The sequence below is a fragment of the Nicotiana tomentosiformis genome, chromosome 12 (genome assembly GCF_000390325.3).
Source record: "Nicotiana tomentosiformis chromosome 12, ASM39032v3, whole genome shotgun sequence".
Lineage (NCBI taxonomy): Eukaryota > Viridiplantae > Streptophyta > Magnoliopsida > Solanales > Solanaceae > Nicotiana > Nicotiana tomentosiformis.
The window spans coordinates 9543100-9560637 of NC_090823.1; the positions used below are offsets into that span (position 1 = coordinate 9543100).

Genomic DNA, 17538 nt, shown 5'->3' on the forward strand with positions numbered 1-17538 from the left:
CAAAGTCAACTCAATTTAGTTTTAAAGCTCTAATTCACATTTTAATTTTTTTTTTACCTGAAAACGTTCTGAAAAATTTTACGGACTGCGCACGCAAGTCGAGGAATGATAAATAGTACTTTTCGAGGTCTTAGAACACAGAATTAATTATTAAATTTAAAGATAACATTTTGGGTCATCACACCATGCACCTGGCAAATTCCCAGAAGTTCAAGAGATTGATCCTCCCCCATGGCAAGTTGCATCCACTAAGGAAATTCCAGTCTCTTCAGAAGGGATGATTCCAATCAATCAACTAAAGGAGTTTATTGAAGGGACTATAAAAAACAAATATGAAGTCGCTTCCAGGTTTTCATTTACCTACGCAAAGTCGTACACTTCAAGGATCGATATGTTGAAGATGCCTGCTCGCTATCAACCTCCAAAATTTCAACAGTTTGATGGCAAAGGCAATCCAAATCAACATGTGGCGCACTTCATTGAGACATGCAACAATGCTGGGACTTATGGAGATTACCTCGTCAATCAGTTTGTCCGCTCATTAAGAGGAAATGCTTTTGATTGGTACACACACCTCGATGTTAGATCTATTGATAGTTGGGATCAACTAGAGCAAGAATTACTCAATCGTTTTTATAGCATGAAACGTACTGTGAGTATGATAGAACTTACAAATACTCGTCAACGAAAGGGTGAACCAGTTATCGACTTTATCAATCGTTGGAGGAATGAAAGCCTCAACCGCAAAGACAAGCTTAGTGAAGCTTCGGGCATAGAGATGTGCATCCAAGGCATACATTGGGTATTGCGCTACATCTTGCAAGGTATCAAGCCTTGCACATTTGAAGAACTAGCAACTCGTGCCCATGACATGGACTTGAGCATGGACTCTGCTGGAAATGAAAGGCTGCCCATCTATGAACCTCACAAGGGGAACAACAAGCAAGAAGTCAGGAAGTAGGACAAGTTCGTACCCAAGCTTGAAAGAAAAGAAGCTATGAATGTCAACACATCACCTGTAAAGTTCACGACGAAGGTGAGCAAGAAGCAGAGTATGAAATCTACTTCTTTTCAAGATACGCCGAGTGGAAAATTGACTCTAAAAGAAATGCAAGAGAAAGAGTACCCATTTCTGGATTCTGATGTGCCAACTATTTTTGAAGAACTCCTCGAGTTAAATCTCATTGAACTTCCAGAGATGAAGCGACCAAATTAAGCTAGGAAAACAAATGACCCAAATTACTGCAAATACCATCGACTTGTGAGCCACCCTCTGGAGAAGTGCTTTGTCTTCAAGGACAAAGTTATGAACTTGGCTCGCGAAAAGAAGATCGTTCTTGAAGATTAGAAAGCAAGCGCAAACCAAGTCTCTATCACCTTTTGCCCATTCAGTCCGGATGAATTATGTGGTTTTAAAGAAAGTAAAGATGAAGAATTACCGGAGAACGACAAAACTAAAGTCAATCAACCTGATGATGATGAAGGTTGGACGTTGGTGACTCGTCGTAGGCACCACAGAAGGAGCCCATGAAAGAATCAGTAGAACAACCAACAAGGAAAATGATGGTAAAAAGACCAAGGAGATGGAATCCGGTTAAGCACTTAAAGAAAGCAAAAGTAGAGGTACACCACTCTCAAAATCCACGAAATCCAGTGACCTTGGAGGAGTTTTTACCAAGTTGGTTCCGTATGAATATTTCCCATGGGGGTATAGATGCCTCTTGTTGCCATGCTGACGAATGGAAAGAAAAGAGTGATGACCTACCGTTGGCACCATCTTCGGAAAAGCTCATCGAGTCCACTCCTCAAGAAGTTAATGCTTGTGAGGAAAAAGTCACGTTCACAAATGACGATCTTCTGCTAGGTGACACTCTTCATAACCGCCCATTGTACCTGGTTGGCTATATGCGTGATGAAAGGATAAATCGAATTTTGGTTGATGGAGGATCCTCAGTGAACATTTTGCCAATTCTCACTGTGAAATAACTTAGTATTCCCATTAACGAACTCTCAGAAAGTCGTGTGATGATCCAAGGATTCAACTAAGGGGGCAAAGAGCCATAGGCGCGATCAGGCTGGAAATCATCATTGAAGATATGCAATCAAGTGCATGGCTGCATGTGATCGATGCAAAGACTTCATACAACGTCTTGCTTGGAAGGCCTTGGATACATGAGAATAAAGTGGTTCCATCTACCTACCATCAATGTTTGAAATACTACTGATCGGGTCCAAGCCTGCACTACTATTTGAGTAGTGAGAATGGTCGATGCAGATTTACCCAACAAGGTCGGGATCGAATCCACATGGAGTTAATTGATTTGGAATTAGGTTTATATCTAAGTCTAGATGCATGTTTTGTTCCTAATTACGCTTTCACACATTTTGGTTTTGATTCAACTTCTAATTCTATTCTATTGTATGCAATGATTAAAGCTAAGTACAATATATTTTATGTTGGTTTTCAAGTGTTTAAAATGACTAGGGTAGTGGCTTCCGCCTGGGTGGACATCTAACATGTAGTAAGAATCTAGGGCAAGCTTGATTAATTTGGGGTCGTGATATAGCTATCTCACCCAAGTACTTACTCTATACCTCTCGATAGTTTGAGTGATTTTGCCCAATTTGGCTTTCTCAAGACCAAATGGGTATTCATGCAAGTCACGTGATATTAGCTCAAGTCGGGTATTACTATCTCTAGGTTTAACCCTTTTATTGGGGCTATCAATTTCTTGAGTTCACCCCAATTCCTTGTTAGCCTAGTTTTCCTAGATTTAGTCCCTCTTTCTCAAGAAGAGACTAGGTCATAAAGGCATGAATCAGTGTTTGCAACCACTAATTCTACAATTCTAGCAAGAAATAGCACTAACCTATAAACATTCAAGCCCTAAAATTCAGTACCCATTAAATACCCACCCTAGGGTTGGGTCACAACCCTAGCTATGGGTCTAGCTACTCATAGAAATAGCAGAAATCAAAGATGAAAAGAAGATAAAATTCATAATACTAGATTAAAAGATAAAAATGTAATATTAAAAGGTGAATCCAATACAAAATTGCCCAAAAGGGAAGTTCCAACCGTCTCACATGCTCAACAAATACACAACATAACCTAAAATGATAAAAAGTTCTATTTATACTAAGCTGAAATTTCCAGAAAAAAAATACCCCTGTGGAGTTTACGCGACCGCATAATTCTGACCGCGGCCGCACTCCTGCTTTAGCGGCCGCGTAATTCTGATTGCGATCCGCGCCCTTCACTTCTGGATTTGGGTTTCGCGAACTGCGTAATTTCCATCGCGGTCGCATAGGAGACTTCTGCTGCCGCATAATCTTGACGAGGAGCGCACTTCTTGTTTTTGCTTAAAATGTAAGCTCTCTGAACTTCAGCAACCGCGGTCCGCGTAATTCCAATCGCGGCCGCGTAGGGACTTTTGTGGCCATACATTTTTGACGCGGTCCACATTTATGTTTTAGCCCAAAAATCTATCTCTCTGAATCTTCCTTTCGCGGACCTCGAAATTGTGCTCGCGACCGCGTTGTAGCTTTCGTGGCCGCACAATATTTGTGCGGTCCGCGTTTCACATCTTTTGGCCCAGTAAGTGTTTTTGTTCAAGTTTTGACTCCTTTATGAGTTGATTATGACTACTTTGGCTCATTTTAACTCCGGGAATACCTTCACGCATTTTTGGCCCTAAACACAAGTAAAAGATAGCAAATAACAGGTTGACATCCCTACTTATCAATTCCCCCAAACTTAAGCTTTTGCTTGTACTCGAGAAAATAGGGTAATTCCCACCTTCACAAGAGAAAGAAAAGGATATTTCAGCTGGCCTAAGGTGACTCCATCAAGCATCAATTGGGACTAACAATTACCCTCAACACAAATGAATTATCAATAACATCACGTTATCACCTTTTGAGTACTATAGTTCTAATATGACACTAGAGCATCAAGATTTGACTCAATTCATCAAGGAAGCTCGCTCTATCACATAGGTCATTGTGGATCCCAAACTCCTCATCCTCTACTCTCCATGAGCAAATCTCACTTTTTCAGGATGTACCACTCAAAACAAGGATTGTGAAGAAGTGCGCTCATCACTCTCAAAAGAATGTGACAAGTCCGGCTCTAAGTACCATAAGCTTGCCCCTTATGTAAATCACTACTAATGTAAGCTCACTCAACTTGAAATTATATAGGGCTTTAACAGGATGTAATGAAGGCTTTTGGATCAAGGTAGGCCTTTATCGAATTATGATGGTTTCATCTTTCCTTAAGCCCTTCATTTTCTCATTTCGGCTCATACTTTCTTGACTCTTTGAGTCATTTTCTTCTTCCTTAGGGGAACTAGAGAGACACACCGCCACTCTTTCTTACTCATGACAATCATTTTTCTCCTTTTCTCATCATTCCATGCCTTTCATCATTGCGTTCTTTGAATCCATTCAACCTTCACTTTCTTTTTGGACGTATTTCTTCTTTTTTTTTTTTGGCTTTTCTTCATTTTCTTTGCCTTTCCTTTTTCAACAATTCCTTTTTTTTCTTCCTTGAACATTTAATCACTTTCAAATTCCTCGTCTCTCCCCCAAACTTATGCTTTTGCCAATTGTTCATCATGAATGCTAAGGAAAGATTGGGTGACAAGAGAGGGTCATTATAGAACGGATAAAGGCTTGTAATGTGGCTATTGAATGAAAAAGGCTTAGGCTCAAAGGAGTTGACTAGGGATATCATATTTGTAGGCTACAGAAGCTTTCAAAGTTCAAATTGGACCAATGAGAGCCTACAATCATTTTTCAAGTCGAGCTACACTTAGAATTTCACCTAGACAAATATTTAGGGCAAGTTCTAGACTTATTGGCACGAGGCTTGTACTTGAAATTCAATACCTCACCTCTCAAGCTGCTGGATTGTTGAAGCGAATAGAGTCGAGGGCCCACAACAACCCTAACTAAGATTGGAAATCACAAATGGCTCAAGGAAACCACTCGATGATTGTTTTAGTCAACGCAATAGTCTAAAGGTCACAACTAGAGCTAATCTTTGCCAATCAACGTGTCTCTAACCATGAGGTCGAAGGTAAATGTGTTAGTACTAAGTGAAGCCTACTTGAGACACTTTTATTCATCACTACTACTATATATATCAAAACAAAATAAAAACAAACTCGATCCCTTAAGAAGGTTGTCACACCATCCATCGTTGGGAAGAGCCACCCGGTTCCCACAACATCTACCTTTTGCTTCAAAGTTAAGGGTGGCTCTGACAATTTGAACTCCAGCGGTGAGCCATACAGGTGTTGTCCCCGGAATAGCAAGTATCTCATCTAGCCATGGGCGAACTGCATCACCCAAGGCTACTTTCTCCAGGTATTGCACTGCCTCGACCTTTTCAAACCCTGCATAAATGTTCAGTACATTTCCATCAAACCGGATTTTCAAGTTCCGGACCTTCGTCACCTTTGTACCCTTTTTGATGTGGGCAACATTGGCATAAAACTCCTTGACGAGGTATTCATTGGCATCTTTGAACCGGAAGGTGAACCATTTCCATCATTTTCTCTCCGTAAATTGTCGTAGGACATTCGGATTGTGCTGTCTCAGGTCTTTTGTTATGAATTGTCGCTCAAGGGTGAGCGACCTTTGGGGTACCTTTCCCGAAATTTTCCATACGCCTTCTCACTTACAAACCTATCAGGCCACACCTCTGGCTTCTTTGATCTAGCTAGGCCTCCCATAATTGTGTTACCCCCTCTCCCGTCATCCGGGACCTCGTCATCATCATCAATATTTATTGGGGCAGCTGTTGAGGCAGGTGTTGTAGCAGGTGGGGAAGATAGTTCGGATGCCTGACTACCTCCCTCTGAGCCATCAGAAGAACTAGAGGAGGAGGTAGGCTCATCGACTAAATAGAATTTGCCGGGGAGTTATTGTGATTGTGCCCCCGGTTGTGGTTGTACAGAATCCCCCTCAGACATCTCCTGGGATAGGAGGTATTCACTTGTGTCCGAGGACTCGGCAAGAGGTATAACGAGGGTAGCCTTTTTGCCTACTACCCTTTGAGCTGCTAAAGGTAAGGTTTGCTTTCCTTTACCCCGGCCTCAGGAGGATTCTACCCTCCCCTTTGAAGTGTCTCTTCCCCCACGAGAACACACCATTTTTTTGCAACACACAAGTAATGAAAGACAGTTAGAATTGGGGTTAAATCATATGTTAAATCAGTACAGATGAAATGAAAAACAATGCTTCTCAGAACAGGGCATCGCGGACCGCACAAAAATGAGTGCGTCCGCGAACTGCCAAACGCGGACCACGTAAAAGTGAACGCGGCCGCAAAGAGTCCAGGCTCAGACTACTGGCTCTTTGAACTTAATCAACCGTGGACCGCACTAAAATGACTGCGGCCGCGAAGGCAAATGATAGAGTCTCTGAAGTTCAAATGCGCGGACCGCGAAAGATTAGGTACAGCCGCGAAAGACCAATCGCGGACCGCGTAAAAATGACCGCGGCCACGAATTCTAAACAACCATCAGTGCTTTGAAGCTAGGGTATCGCGGACCGCGTAATTTTGGACGCGGTCGCATACCCTATCACAAACCGTGGAAGAATGACCACGACCACGAAATTCAACATAAATCAGCATTGATGAGCACCTAAAACTAAGATTTTCACTAATTACCCAAGAATTGTAGCAATTTAACATGCAACATTACTAAACCTAACCCCCATTATGTATACAAACACTACCCATATATTGTTAATCAAAAACTAAGCATTAATTTGACATTTTGGCATGATTCTAACCTTTTCTAAAGAAAAAATTAAAACAGAGAGAAAAGAAAAGAAAAAGAAAAAATCAAATTATTGAAATTAATATACCAGTTGTAAAATGTGGTAGGAAATCGACAACTAATGAGAATAGGTTGAGTTTGAAATCAAGTAAGGATGCAGAGTGCTTTAGGTGAGTTTACGAGGTTAGGGTTCGTAAAGTGTGAAATATTTAAAGAACTTCTATTTATACTCAGAACCCAGTGACCCCACCGCCTTACCTGAGTGCGGCCGCGAAATTTTATCGCGGTCCACACTCTTTACCTTTCTGTAGGTCTGCCTCAGATGCACGGGCAAGGTCCGCAAAAAACTGGACGCGACCGCACAATTTGAGCGGACCGCGAAAATTTTAACGCGGATCGCGAACTCTGAAGGAATTTTGATAGGCCAACTTTAGAGAGTTAGCATTTTGCCCATTTCAGATACGCGACCACGCGCAGAATTGTGCGGCCGCGAAGTGCTCATACGGTCCGCAAAAGTTTGAGTGCGGTCCGTGAAAGTTCACCACTTAGCCAATTTTTTTTCTTGCCAATTACCTACATTGCACAACCAATTCCTACATATACTTCACAACAAGTTAGTCCAAAACAATGTCTAATCTACGAAGAAAATCAAAAGAAAAAAAACACATGAGTTGCCTCCCAAGAAGCGCCTGATTTAACGTCACGGCACTACGCATGTTACCATCATCATTTGAAATGGATCAATGCCACAGCATGGCTATCATCAATCTTGCCAATGTAGTGCTTCACTCGGTGCCCATTGACTTTAAAGATCTCACCATTCCTGTTTTTCAAATCTAGAGCACCGAAAGGAGTCACATGTACCACTTCGAAAGGACCAATCCACTTCGACTTGAGATTTATCGGAAACATCCGTAACCGAGAGTTGAATAGAAGAACCAAGTCACCTTCCTTGAATTCTTTATTCCGGATATACTTATCATGCAAGTACTTCATCTTGTCCTTATACAAGGACGAGCTGGAATAAGCATGAAATCAGAACTCATCAAGTTCATTTAGTTGCTCAACCCGGAGATTGGCAGCTACATCCCATTCAAGGTTCAATTTCTTCAGCGCCCACATGGCCTTGTGCTCTAATTCAACCGGAAGATGACATGCTTTTCCAAATACCAACCGGTAAAGAGACATACCAATTGGAGTCTTGTAAGCTGTTCTATAGACCCATAAAGCATCGTCAAGTTTCTTTGACCAATCAGTCCAGTTTGCATTGACAGTCTTGGATAGAATGCTCTTGATCTCCCTGTTGGAGACTTCAACCTGTCCACTTACCTGAGGGTGGTAGGGGATTGACGCCTTATGATTGACACCATACTTGGAAAGTAAAGTGTCAAAGGCTTTGTTGCAAAAATGAGAACTCCCATCACTAATGATAGCCATTGGGGTGCCGAACCTTGTGAAGATATTTTTCTTTAAGAAAGCCACCACACTCTGTGCCTCATTGTTGGGCAAAGACACAACTTCAACCCATTTGGAAACATAATCCACAGCCACAAGAATATAAGTATTCCCTCATGAACTCACAAATGGCCCCATAAAGTCGATGCCCCACACGTCGAAAATATCAATCTCAAAGATGGTGGTGAGAGGCATTTCATTCTTTTTGGAAATTCCACCGGCTCTTTGGCACTTATCACAACGCCTAACAAGCTCGCTAGCATCTTTGTGCAAGGTAGGCTAATAGAATCTACAGCTTAGGACCTTTTTTAGCAGTTCTCGCCCCACCATGGTGACCACCATAGGGCGAGGAATGGCAAGCTTCAAGAATACTTAATTGATCTTCTTCCGGAACACATCTCCGGATAACACTATCATTGCAAATTTTGAAAAGATATGGCTTGTCCCAATAATAATCCAAGCAGTCCCGTTTGAGCTTCATCCTTTGGTTTGAAGAGAGCTCATTCGGGACAATGTCGGTCACAAGAAAGTTAGCCACATCGGCGAACCAAGGTATCCAATCACAGACACAGAGAGGAGTTGTTCATCTGGAAATGAATCATTAATCTCGAGGCCATCATGGGCCGCCCCTCCTCTTCCAAGCGGGACAAGTGGTCCGCCACTTGATTCTCACTCCCTTTTCGGTCAATGATTTCAAGGTCAAACTATTGTAGAAGAAGAACCCATCTCATCAACCTAGACTTAGAGTCCTTTTTACTCATCAAATAACGAAGTGTCGCGTGATCGGTGTGCACAATCACTTTGGTACCCATGAGGTACAGGCAAAACTTTTCCATGGCAAAGACAATGGCTAATAGCTCTTTCTCGGTCACCGTATAGTTAACTTGGGCGTCGTTCATTGTTTTTCTTGCATAATAGATCGGATGAAATATCTTGTTGATTCTTTGCCCCAATACCGCTCCTACAACAACGTCGCTAGCATCGCACATAAGCTCAAATGGTAAGCTCCAATTGGGTGCGGTAATGATGGGAGTGGTAGTCAACCTATACTTGAGTAGCTCAAAATATTTCATGCAATCATCATTGAACACAAACTTGGCATATTTTTCCAATAACTTGCATAAGGGGTTCACCACTTTTGAGAAATCCTTGATGAACTTACGGTAAAACCCCGCGTGACCAAGAATGCTCCTCACTCCCTTGACGGAAGTCGGAGGAGGGAGTTTTGATATCACTTCAATTTTTACTTTGTCCACTTCAATACCATTCTTGGATATCTTATGGTCGAGGACAATGCCCTCCTCGACCATGAAGTGACATTTCTACCAATTAAGCACTAAGTTGGTATCCTCACATCGGGCCAACACTTTATCAAGATTATCCAAGCATTCTTTAAAGGAATTCCCCACAACACTGAAATCATCCATGAACACCTCGAGGGAGTCCTCCACCATATCCGTAAATATTGCCATCATACACCACTGAAAAGTAGCCGGTGCATTACACAAACCAAAAGGCATCCTTGAGAACGCAAATGTGACATACGGACAAGTGAAGGTGGTCACAAACCAAAAGGCATCCTTGAGAACGCAAATGTGACATACGGACAAGTGAAGGTGGTTTTCTCTTGGTCTTTAGGTGCAATGAGAATATGGTTATATCCGTAATATCCATCCAAAAACAATAATAAGCACGTCCGGCAAGTCTATCCAACATTTGGTCAAGAAATGGCAATGGAAAATGGTCTTTCCGGGTCACTTTGTTCAGCTTCCTATAATCCATTCATACCCTCCAACCGGTGATAGTTCTTGTGGGGATCAATTCATTTCTATCATTTGTGATCACAGTCATGCCCCCCTTCTTTGGGACACATTGTACCGACGAAGTCCATGAACTATCAAAAATGGGGTACACAACCCCTGCATCTAGCCACTTGATGATCTCTTTCTTGACTACCTCTTGCATGGCCTCGTTCAACCTCCTTTGATGTTCCATGGAGGGTTTGGCATCTTTCTGCAATATGATTTTGTGCATGCAAAAGGCGGGGCTTATACCCCGAATATCCACCAATATCCAACCTATTGCCCTCTTCCTTCTTTGAAGCACCGCAAGGGTGGAATCTACCTGCACGTTAGTTAAGCACGAAGAAAGAATAACAGGTAATGTGGAACAAGGCCCTAAGAACTCATACCTGAGATGTGAAGGCAAGGGCTTCAACTCCAATGTGGGTGGCTCCTCGATTGAGGGCTTTGTTGGTGGAGTCTTCCGGTTCGCAAGGTCCAAGGAAATTTTTTGGGGTCCATATGTGTAGGATCACATTCCTTGTAAAGCATTTGCACATTTTACCAAGCCTTCCTCCTTATCCTCGTCATGATTCAACAACACATCTTCCAAAGGGTCTTCCATATTCATCATAGCACTTGTGTCATCAATAATCACCTCAGTCACAAGATCCACAAACGAACATACTTCGTTGCTATTAGACTGCCTCATTGACTTGCACACGTGGAACATAACTTTTTCATTGCCCACCCGGAAGGTGAGCTCCCCAACTTCCACATAAACTAAGGCTTTCCCTGTAGCTAGGAAAGGTCTCCCCAATATGATTGGCACCTCATAGTCGACCTCACAGTCAAGTATCACTAAATCTGTGGGAAGTATGAATTTGTCGACCCAAACTAGCACATCATCAATTATCCCTAATGGCCTCTTCATTGTTCGGTCCGCCATTTGCAACCTCATGGAAGTAGGTCTTGGTTGACCAATCCCCAATGTCTTGAACACAGAATATGGCATCAAATTAATGCTCGCTCCCAAATCACACAAGGCTTTGGTGAAATCGGCACTACCAATAGTGCATGGAATTGTAAAGGCACCGGGATCTTCTAGCTTTGGAGCCATGGAATGCACAATGGCACTCACTTGATGTTTCATTTTGATCATCTCATAGTTCATTGACCTCTTCTTTGTTACCAAGTCCTTCATGAACTTGGCATATCCCGGCATTTGTTCTAGAGCTTCAACCAAAGGCACATTTATGGACAAGCTTTTCATCATATCAATGAATTTCTTGAATTGTTCTCGTTGTTTTGCTTTGTGAGCCTTTGGGGATATGGTGGAGGATGCCTTGGAAAAGGATCCTTGGCTTTGGGCACTACCAGATCCGGTATGTCTATCACGTGTTCCCTGGATGGGTTCACATCATCTTGTGTCTCCTCCACGTTTTCATCAATGTCTATCCTCACTTTATCGTTCACATTCTCATCATTTCTTGGCTCATCCTTTTCTTGCGCAACCACATCATCATTCACGATCTTTCTTGGATTGGAGGTACTAGCAACTCTACCTCTACCACTTCTTGTAGTCACCACCATAGCATGACCCGTATTATTTCCACCCTTCGGGTTTACTACCGTATCACTTGGTAGTGCCCCCTTAGGGTGAGTATTCAAGGCTTGAGAAATTTGACCCATTTGGACTTCCAAGTTGAGGATAAAAGTGTTGTGGGAGGCTATTTGGGCATCGGAGTCAGCGTTTCTTTCCATCATTTGCTTAAACATACTTTATATCCGTCCCATCTCATTGTTGGAAAAACTTTGCCCTTCTGACGGATATGGAGGCGGGTTGTTGGGTTGTTGATACATCGGAGGCCTTTGAGAGCCCGACCCCCGGTTCCCTTGATTATTGTTGCTCCAACCCCCTTGTTTTCCATTGCCTCCCCAATTACTATTATTGTTTCCATCCCAATTACCTTGGTTGTTTCTTTGATTCCCCCAATTTTGATTGTTGTTCCCCCAATTGTCGGATTGTTGTTGTTGCCACTAGTCCAATTCCCTTGGCCTTGGTTGCCCCAGTTTTGATTGTTTCCGTGTGATCTCCACTGTTGTTGATTTGGAGCATTGTTCCGTTGACCTTGGTAATTGTTCACATATTGAACCTTTTCACTTTGATAGTCATAAGAGTCATCTTGGTTGTACCCACTACCACTTTGCTCAAATTGATCCTGATTGTGTTGAACTTGTTGACCTATTTGTCTCCTCTTGTTAACCATCACATTCACTCCTTCCATTTTATTTACTTGCTTTTGCCCCTGAACCTGCTGAAGTTGTGCCTTGGCTAACTGATTCATGGTAGTTGTCAACTCTGCTATGGCTTGTCCGTGATCATGAAGTTCCTTGTGAAGGTGGATAATATTAGGGTCACCCTGAGGAACGTTGGCCCGACTTTGCCAAGCTGAAGAGGTGTCCGCCATCTCATCTAATATTTCACATGCTTCTGAATATGGCATGTTCATGAAGTTACCCCATGCGAGCTGATTCACCACACACTAGTTAGTTGTGTTGATACCCCTATAAAGGTTTGCTAGATCATTGCTTCAGTCATATCATTATTGGGGCATTCTTTGACCATTGTCTGGTACCGTTCCCAAATCTCATGTAATGGTTCATTTGGCTCTTGTTTAAAAGCAAGGATTTCATCTCTCACTATTGCCATATGTCCCGAAGAAAAGAACTTCGCTATGACCTTCTCGGCCAACTCATCCCAAGTAGATATGGAATGGTTGGGTAGCCTCTCAAGCCAATCTAAAGCCTTCCCTCTAAGTGAGAAAGGGAAAAACCTTAACCTCAAAGCGTCCTCAGATACATTCGTCTGCTTGCACCCCCAGTATGTGACTACAAAACCTTTGAGATGCTTATATGCGTTCTGATATGGAGCTCCGGTGAAGAAACCCCTTACAAGAGAGTAAGCATGACATTGGTTATTTGAAAATTGCCCGCCTGAATCCGGGGCGGGACAATTGCACTTGCGTAGCCTTCATTGGTCCCTTGGAGGAGGTGGGGGAGGGTTTAGAACGTTGTCATGAGGCAGGCGACCTCTTCTTTGTACTTGAGGTTCAAGATGAACCTCATCCACTTCATTTTTATCTACCTCCTCCCCCTGAGGAATATGTCCAAGGACCTCGTTAAGAGCCATTTGGTACCTAAAAGCAATTGACACACAAAAATTAGAAAAACGGAAGGAAAGAAAAACAAAACACACAAATAGTTAGATATATATCTAAGACCGTCTAACTCCCCGGCAACGGCGCCAAAAATTGATCGGGTCCAAGCATGCACTAATATTGAGTAGCGAGAATGGTCGATGTAGTTTTACCCAACAAGGTCGGGATCGAATCCGCATGGAGTTAATTGATTTGGAATTAGGTTTATATTTAAGTCTAGATGCGTGTTTTGTTCCTAATTACGCTTCCACACATTTTGGTTTTGATTCAACTTCTAATTCTATTCTATTGTATGCAATGATTAAAGCTAAGTACAATATTTTTTATGTTGGTTTTCAAGTGTTTAAAAGGACTAGGGTAGTGACTTCCGCCTGGGTGGACATCTAACAGGTATCAAGAATCTAGGGCAAGCTTGATTAATTTGGGGTTGTGATATATCTATCTCACCCAAGTACTCACTCTATACATCTCGATAGTTTGAGTGATTTTGCCCAATTTGGCTTTCTCAAGATCAAATGGGTATTCATGCAAGTCATATGATATTAGCTCAAGTCGGGTATTACTATCTCTAGGATTAATCCTTTTATTGGGGCTATCAATTTCTTGAGTTCACCCCAATTCCTTATTAGCCTAGTTTTCCTAGACTTAGTCCCTCTTTCTCAAGAAGAGACTAAGGCATAAAGGCCTGAATCAGTGTTTGCAACCATTAATTCTACAATTCTAGGCTAAATATCACTAACCCATAAACATTCAAGCCCTAAAATTCAGTACCCATTAAATACCCACCCTAGGGTTGGGTCACAACCTTAGCTATGGGTCTAGCTACTCAGAGAAATAGCAGAAATCAAAGATGAAAATAAGATAAAATTCATAATACTAGATTGAAAGATAAAAATCTATTGTTAAAAGGTGAATCTAATACAAAATTGCCCAAAAGGGAAGTTCTAGATGTCTCACGTGCTCAGCAAATACACAACATAACCTAAAAATGATAAAAAGTTCTATATATACTAAGCTAAAATTTTCGGACAAATATACCCCTGTGGAGGTTACGCAACCGCGTAATTCTGACCGTGACCGCACTCCTGCTTTAGCGGCCGCGTAATTCTAATTGCGGTCTGCGTCCTTCACTTCTGGATTTGGGTTTCGCGGACCACGTAATTTCCATCGCGGTCGCGTTGGAGACTTCCGCGGCCACATAATCTTGACGCGGACCGCACTTCTTGTTTTTGCTTAAAATATAAGCTCTCTGAACTTCAGCAACCGCGGTTTGCGTAATTCCAATCACGGCCGCGCAGGGACTTTCGCGGCCGCACCTTTTTGATGCGGTCCGCGTTTATGTTTTAGCCCAAAAATCCATCTTTTTATATCTTCCTTTCGTGAAACTCGAAATAGTGCTCGCGACTGCGTTGTAGCTTTCGCGGCCGTACAATATTTGTGCGGTCCGCGTTTCACATCTTTTGGCCCATGGTTTTTGTTTAACTTTTGACTCCTTTATGAGTTGATTATGACTCTTTTGGCTCATTTTATACAATCCTTATGAGCAAGCATATTACATTAGTTTTCGGAAATACCTTCGTGCATTTTTGGCCCTAAACACAAGTAAAAGAGAGCAAATAACAAGTTAACATCCCTACTTATCAACTACGAAGGTGAAGTCGAGAAGAAGATAATTGTAGCCCAAAATCATTTTCAGAATGTGGCACTCCCTACAAAGCGAACAGATGAAGGTTTTGATCCTAGTTCGTACAAGCTATTTGCAAAAGCTGGATATAATCCCAATAAGCCGTCAAAGTTAGGGAAGCTCCCATCAGAAGATGCGACGAGGCAACCACGTGAAGGTTTGGGATACAAGCAACCGTCACCAGTGCGCATATCCATAAGAAGGGCGAGCAGCAATTATATCACTGTAAAAGACTAATCTACCATTTCTATCAGGCCTTCAGTCTTTGATCGACTTGGAAAATCAACTGTGAGAACTTCTGTATTTGAGAGATTGAGTCCATTAAATAAGGGGAATAAGTTCCATAGAAATTATCGAAATACAAAAACAACCGCTTTTCCCAAAATTCAGAAGATCTCTAAAGATTTCCAAAGTTTGGTTCCTTCTAGAATGAAGTGATAAACAAAAGTCATGGTTTCGTGTGATGAGGTACTAAAGGTGAAGCCATACACTGTGGTCTACACTAAAGAACATGATGAAGACAAAGAAAGTGTGGGTTCTTCGTATCATGTTACTGCACAAGGTGAGCATGGTGTTTTATCTCTAATGGAGGATGACGAGAAATTGGACGATGTTTCACCGTGTTATCACATATCCTTCAACGATGGGGACCCTCAAGAAGATGAAGATGAGAAAGATTCTCCCCCGGAACTTAAAGAAGGGGTGAAGGTAATGATTGATACCTTAAAAGAAGTTAACCTTGGAACTGATGAAGAACCAAGACCCACATACCTAAGTGTTTTACTAGAAATTGATGAAAGAAGCACTTATATTGAGTTACTCAAGGAGTTTAGTGATGTCTTTGCTTGGAGTTACAAAGAAATGTCTGGCTTGGACCCTAAAGTAGCAGTCCATCACCTTGCGGTCAAGAATAGCGCTCGTCCTATTAAGCAAACTCAAAGGCGCTTTAGGCCGGACTTGGTTCCCCTGATTGAAACCGAAGTAAACAAACTCATTGAAGTTGGATTTATTCGGGAGGTTAAATACCCAATGTGGGTTTCAAGTATTGTCCATGTAAGGAAGAAGAATGGCCAGATTCGAGTGTGCCTCAACTTCAGGGATCTCAACAATGAGTGTCCCAAAGATGAATTCCCGCTTCCTATTCCAGAGCTGATGATCGATGCTACTACTGGGTATGAGGCAATGTCATTTATGGATGATTCGTCAGGCTATAACCAAATTCACATGACACCAAAAGATGAAGAGCGTTTTGCATTTCGCACCCCCAAGGGGATTTATTACTACAGGGCAATGCCTTTTGGCTTGAAGAACGCTGGTTCTACTTATCAAAGGGCTATGCAGAATATTTTTGACGACCTTCTCCATAAAAATGTCGAATGCTATGTGGACGACTTGGTGGTAAAATCAAGAAAGAGGGGCGACCACTTGAAAGACTTGAGAATGGTGTTTGAATTGCTCCGGAGGTACCAACTTAGGATGAATCCATTGAAATGCGCCTTTGGAGTTACTTCTGGAAGGTTCCTTGGTTTCATTGTCCGACTTCGAGGGATAGAAATTGATCAAGCCATAGTAGATGCAATCTTGAAAATGCCTGAACCTCAGGATATTCACGAATTGAAAAGTCTGCAAGGAAAGTTAGTGTACCTTAGGAGATTCATCTCAAACCTAGCTGGAAGGTGCCAACCATTCAATCGCCTTATGAAGAAAAGTGTCCCTTTCAAATGGGACCAAGCGTGTAGCAATGCCTTTGAGAGCATTAAATCCTACTTGATGAAGCCTCCTATTTTAGCAGCCCCTATACTTGGAAAGCCGTTGATATTATGTATTTCAGCACAAGAAAGGTCTGTTGGAGCGCTATTGGCCCAAGAAAATGGTGAGGGGAAAGAAAACTCTCTTTACTACTTGAGCAGGATGATGACATCAAACGAGATGAATTATTCGCCAATTGAAAAGTTGTGTTTAGCGCTAGTCTTCTCAATTCAAAAGTTGAAGCACTACTTTCAAGCTCATGTTATTCGTCTTGTTTCTAAAGCAAATCCCATCAAGTTCGTGATGTCAAAACCTGTTCTTATTGATCGACTAGCGAGATGGTATCTCCAATTTCAAAAATTTGAGATTTTGTACATCCCTCAAAAAGATGTAAAAGGATAAGCATTGGCAAACTTCTTGGTAGATCACCCTATACCTGATGATTGGGAGCTAAATGATGAACTGCCTAATGAGGACGCAATGGTCATTGAAGTTCAACCTCCATGGAAGATGTACTTTGATGGTGCTGCACATCGCGGAGGAGCTGGTGCTGTTGTAGTATTTATCACTTCTCAAGGTGAAGTTCTACCCTACTCTTTTACGTTGATGCAACTCTGCTCTAACAACGTTGTTGAGTATCAAGCACCAATACTTGGGCTTGAAATGGTTGTCCAAATAAAGCGATTGTAATTGCAAGTCTTTGGTGACTCTCAGTTGGTGATCAACCAGATTTTAGGTAATTACGAGGTTAAGAAACATGAACTACGCCCATATCATGATTATGCTAAAAAATTAATGGGTTGGGTTGGTGACGTGACTATTCAACATATGCCAAGGAAAGAAAACAAGAAGAC

General features: G+C 42.0%; 3 protein-coding genes across 3 annotated transcripts; 1 reads left to right on the forward strand and 2 right to left on the reverse strand.

Moving 5' to 3' along the window:
• Positions 1-400: 400 nt before the first annotated feature.
• On the forward strand, positions 401-961 carry LOC138902219 (uncharacterized). Its single transcript, XM_070190062.1, has one exon. The coding sequence runs from the start codon at positions 401-403 to the stop codon at positions 959-961; it is 561 nt and encodes a 186-aa protein (XP_070046163.1).
• A 6559-nt stretch (positions 962-7520) lies between these two features.
• On the reverse strand, positions 7521-8215 carry LOC138902220 (uncharacterized). The gene is made up of 3 exons (XM_070190063.1): positions 8124-8215; positions 7915-8007; positions 7521-7812 (listed from the first exon to the last, which is right to left on the reverse strand). Exons 1-3 carry the CDS (start codon positions 8213-8215, stop codon positions 7521-7523), a joined length of 477 nt encoding a protein of 158 aa, XP_070046164.1.
• A 2347-nt stretch (positions 8216-10562) lies between these two features.
• On the reverse strand, positions 10563-10979 carry LOC138902221 (uncharacterized). The gene has a single exon (XM_070190064.1). The coding sequence runs from the start codon at positions 10977-10979 to the stop codon at positions 10563-10565; it is 417 nt and encodes a 138-aa protein (XP_070046165.1).
• Positions 10980-17538: the final 6559 nt, after the last annotated feature.

Excerpts from the sequence above, each read along its gene's own strand:
- LOC138902220 (XM_070190063.1), bottom strand. The coding sequence starts at position 8,215 with ATGGGAGTTCTCATTTTTGCAACAAAGCCTTTGACACTTTACTTTCCA. Across the intron at positions 8,008-8,123 it reads CAATCCCCTACCACCCTCAG|AACAGCTTACAAGACTCCAA; the intron begins GTAAGTGGACAG and ends ATGGGTCTATAG. Across the intron at positions 7,813-7,914 it reads GAATTAGAGCACAAGGCCAT|CTCGTCCTTGTATAAGGACA; the intron begins GTGGGCGCTGAA and ends TGCTTATTCCAG.
- LOC138902221 (XM_070190064.1), bottom strand. The coding sequence starts at position 10,979 with ATGGCGGACCGAACAATGAAGAGGCCATTAGGGATAATTGATGATGTG.
- LOC138902219 (XM_070190062.1), top strand. The coding sequence starts at position 401 with ATGCCTGCTCGCTATCAACCTCCAAAATTTCAACAGTTTGATGGCAAA.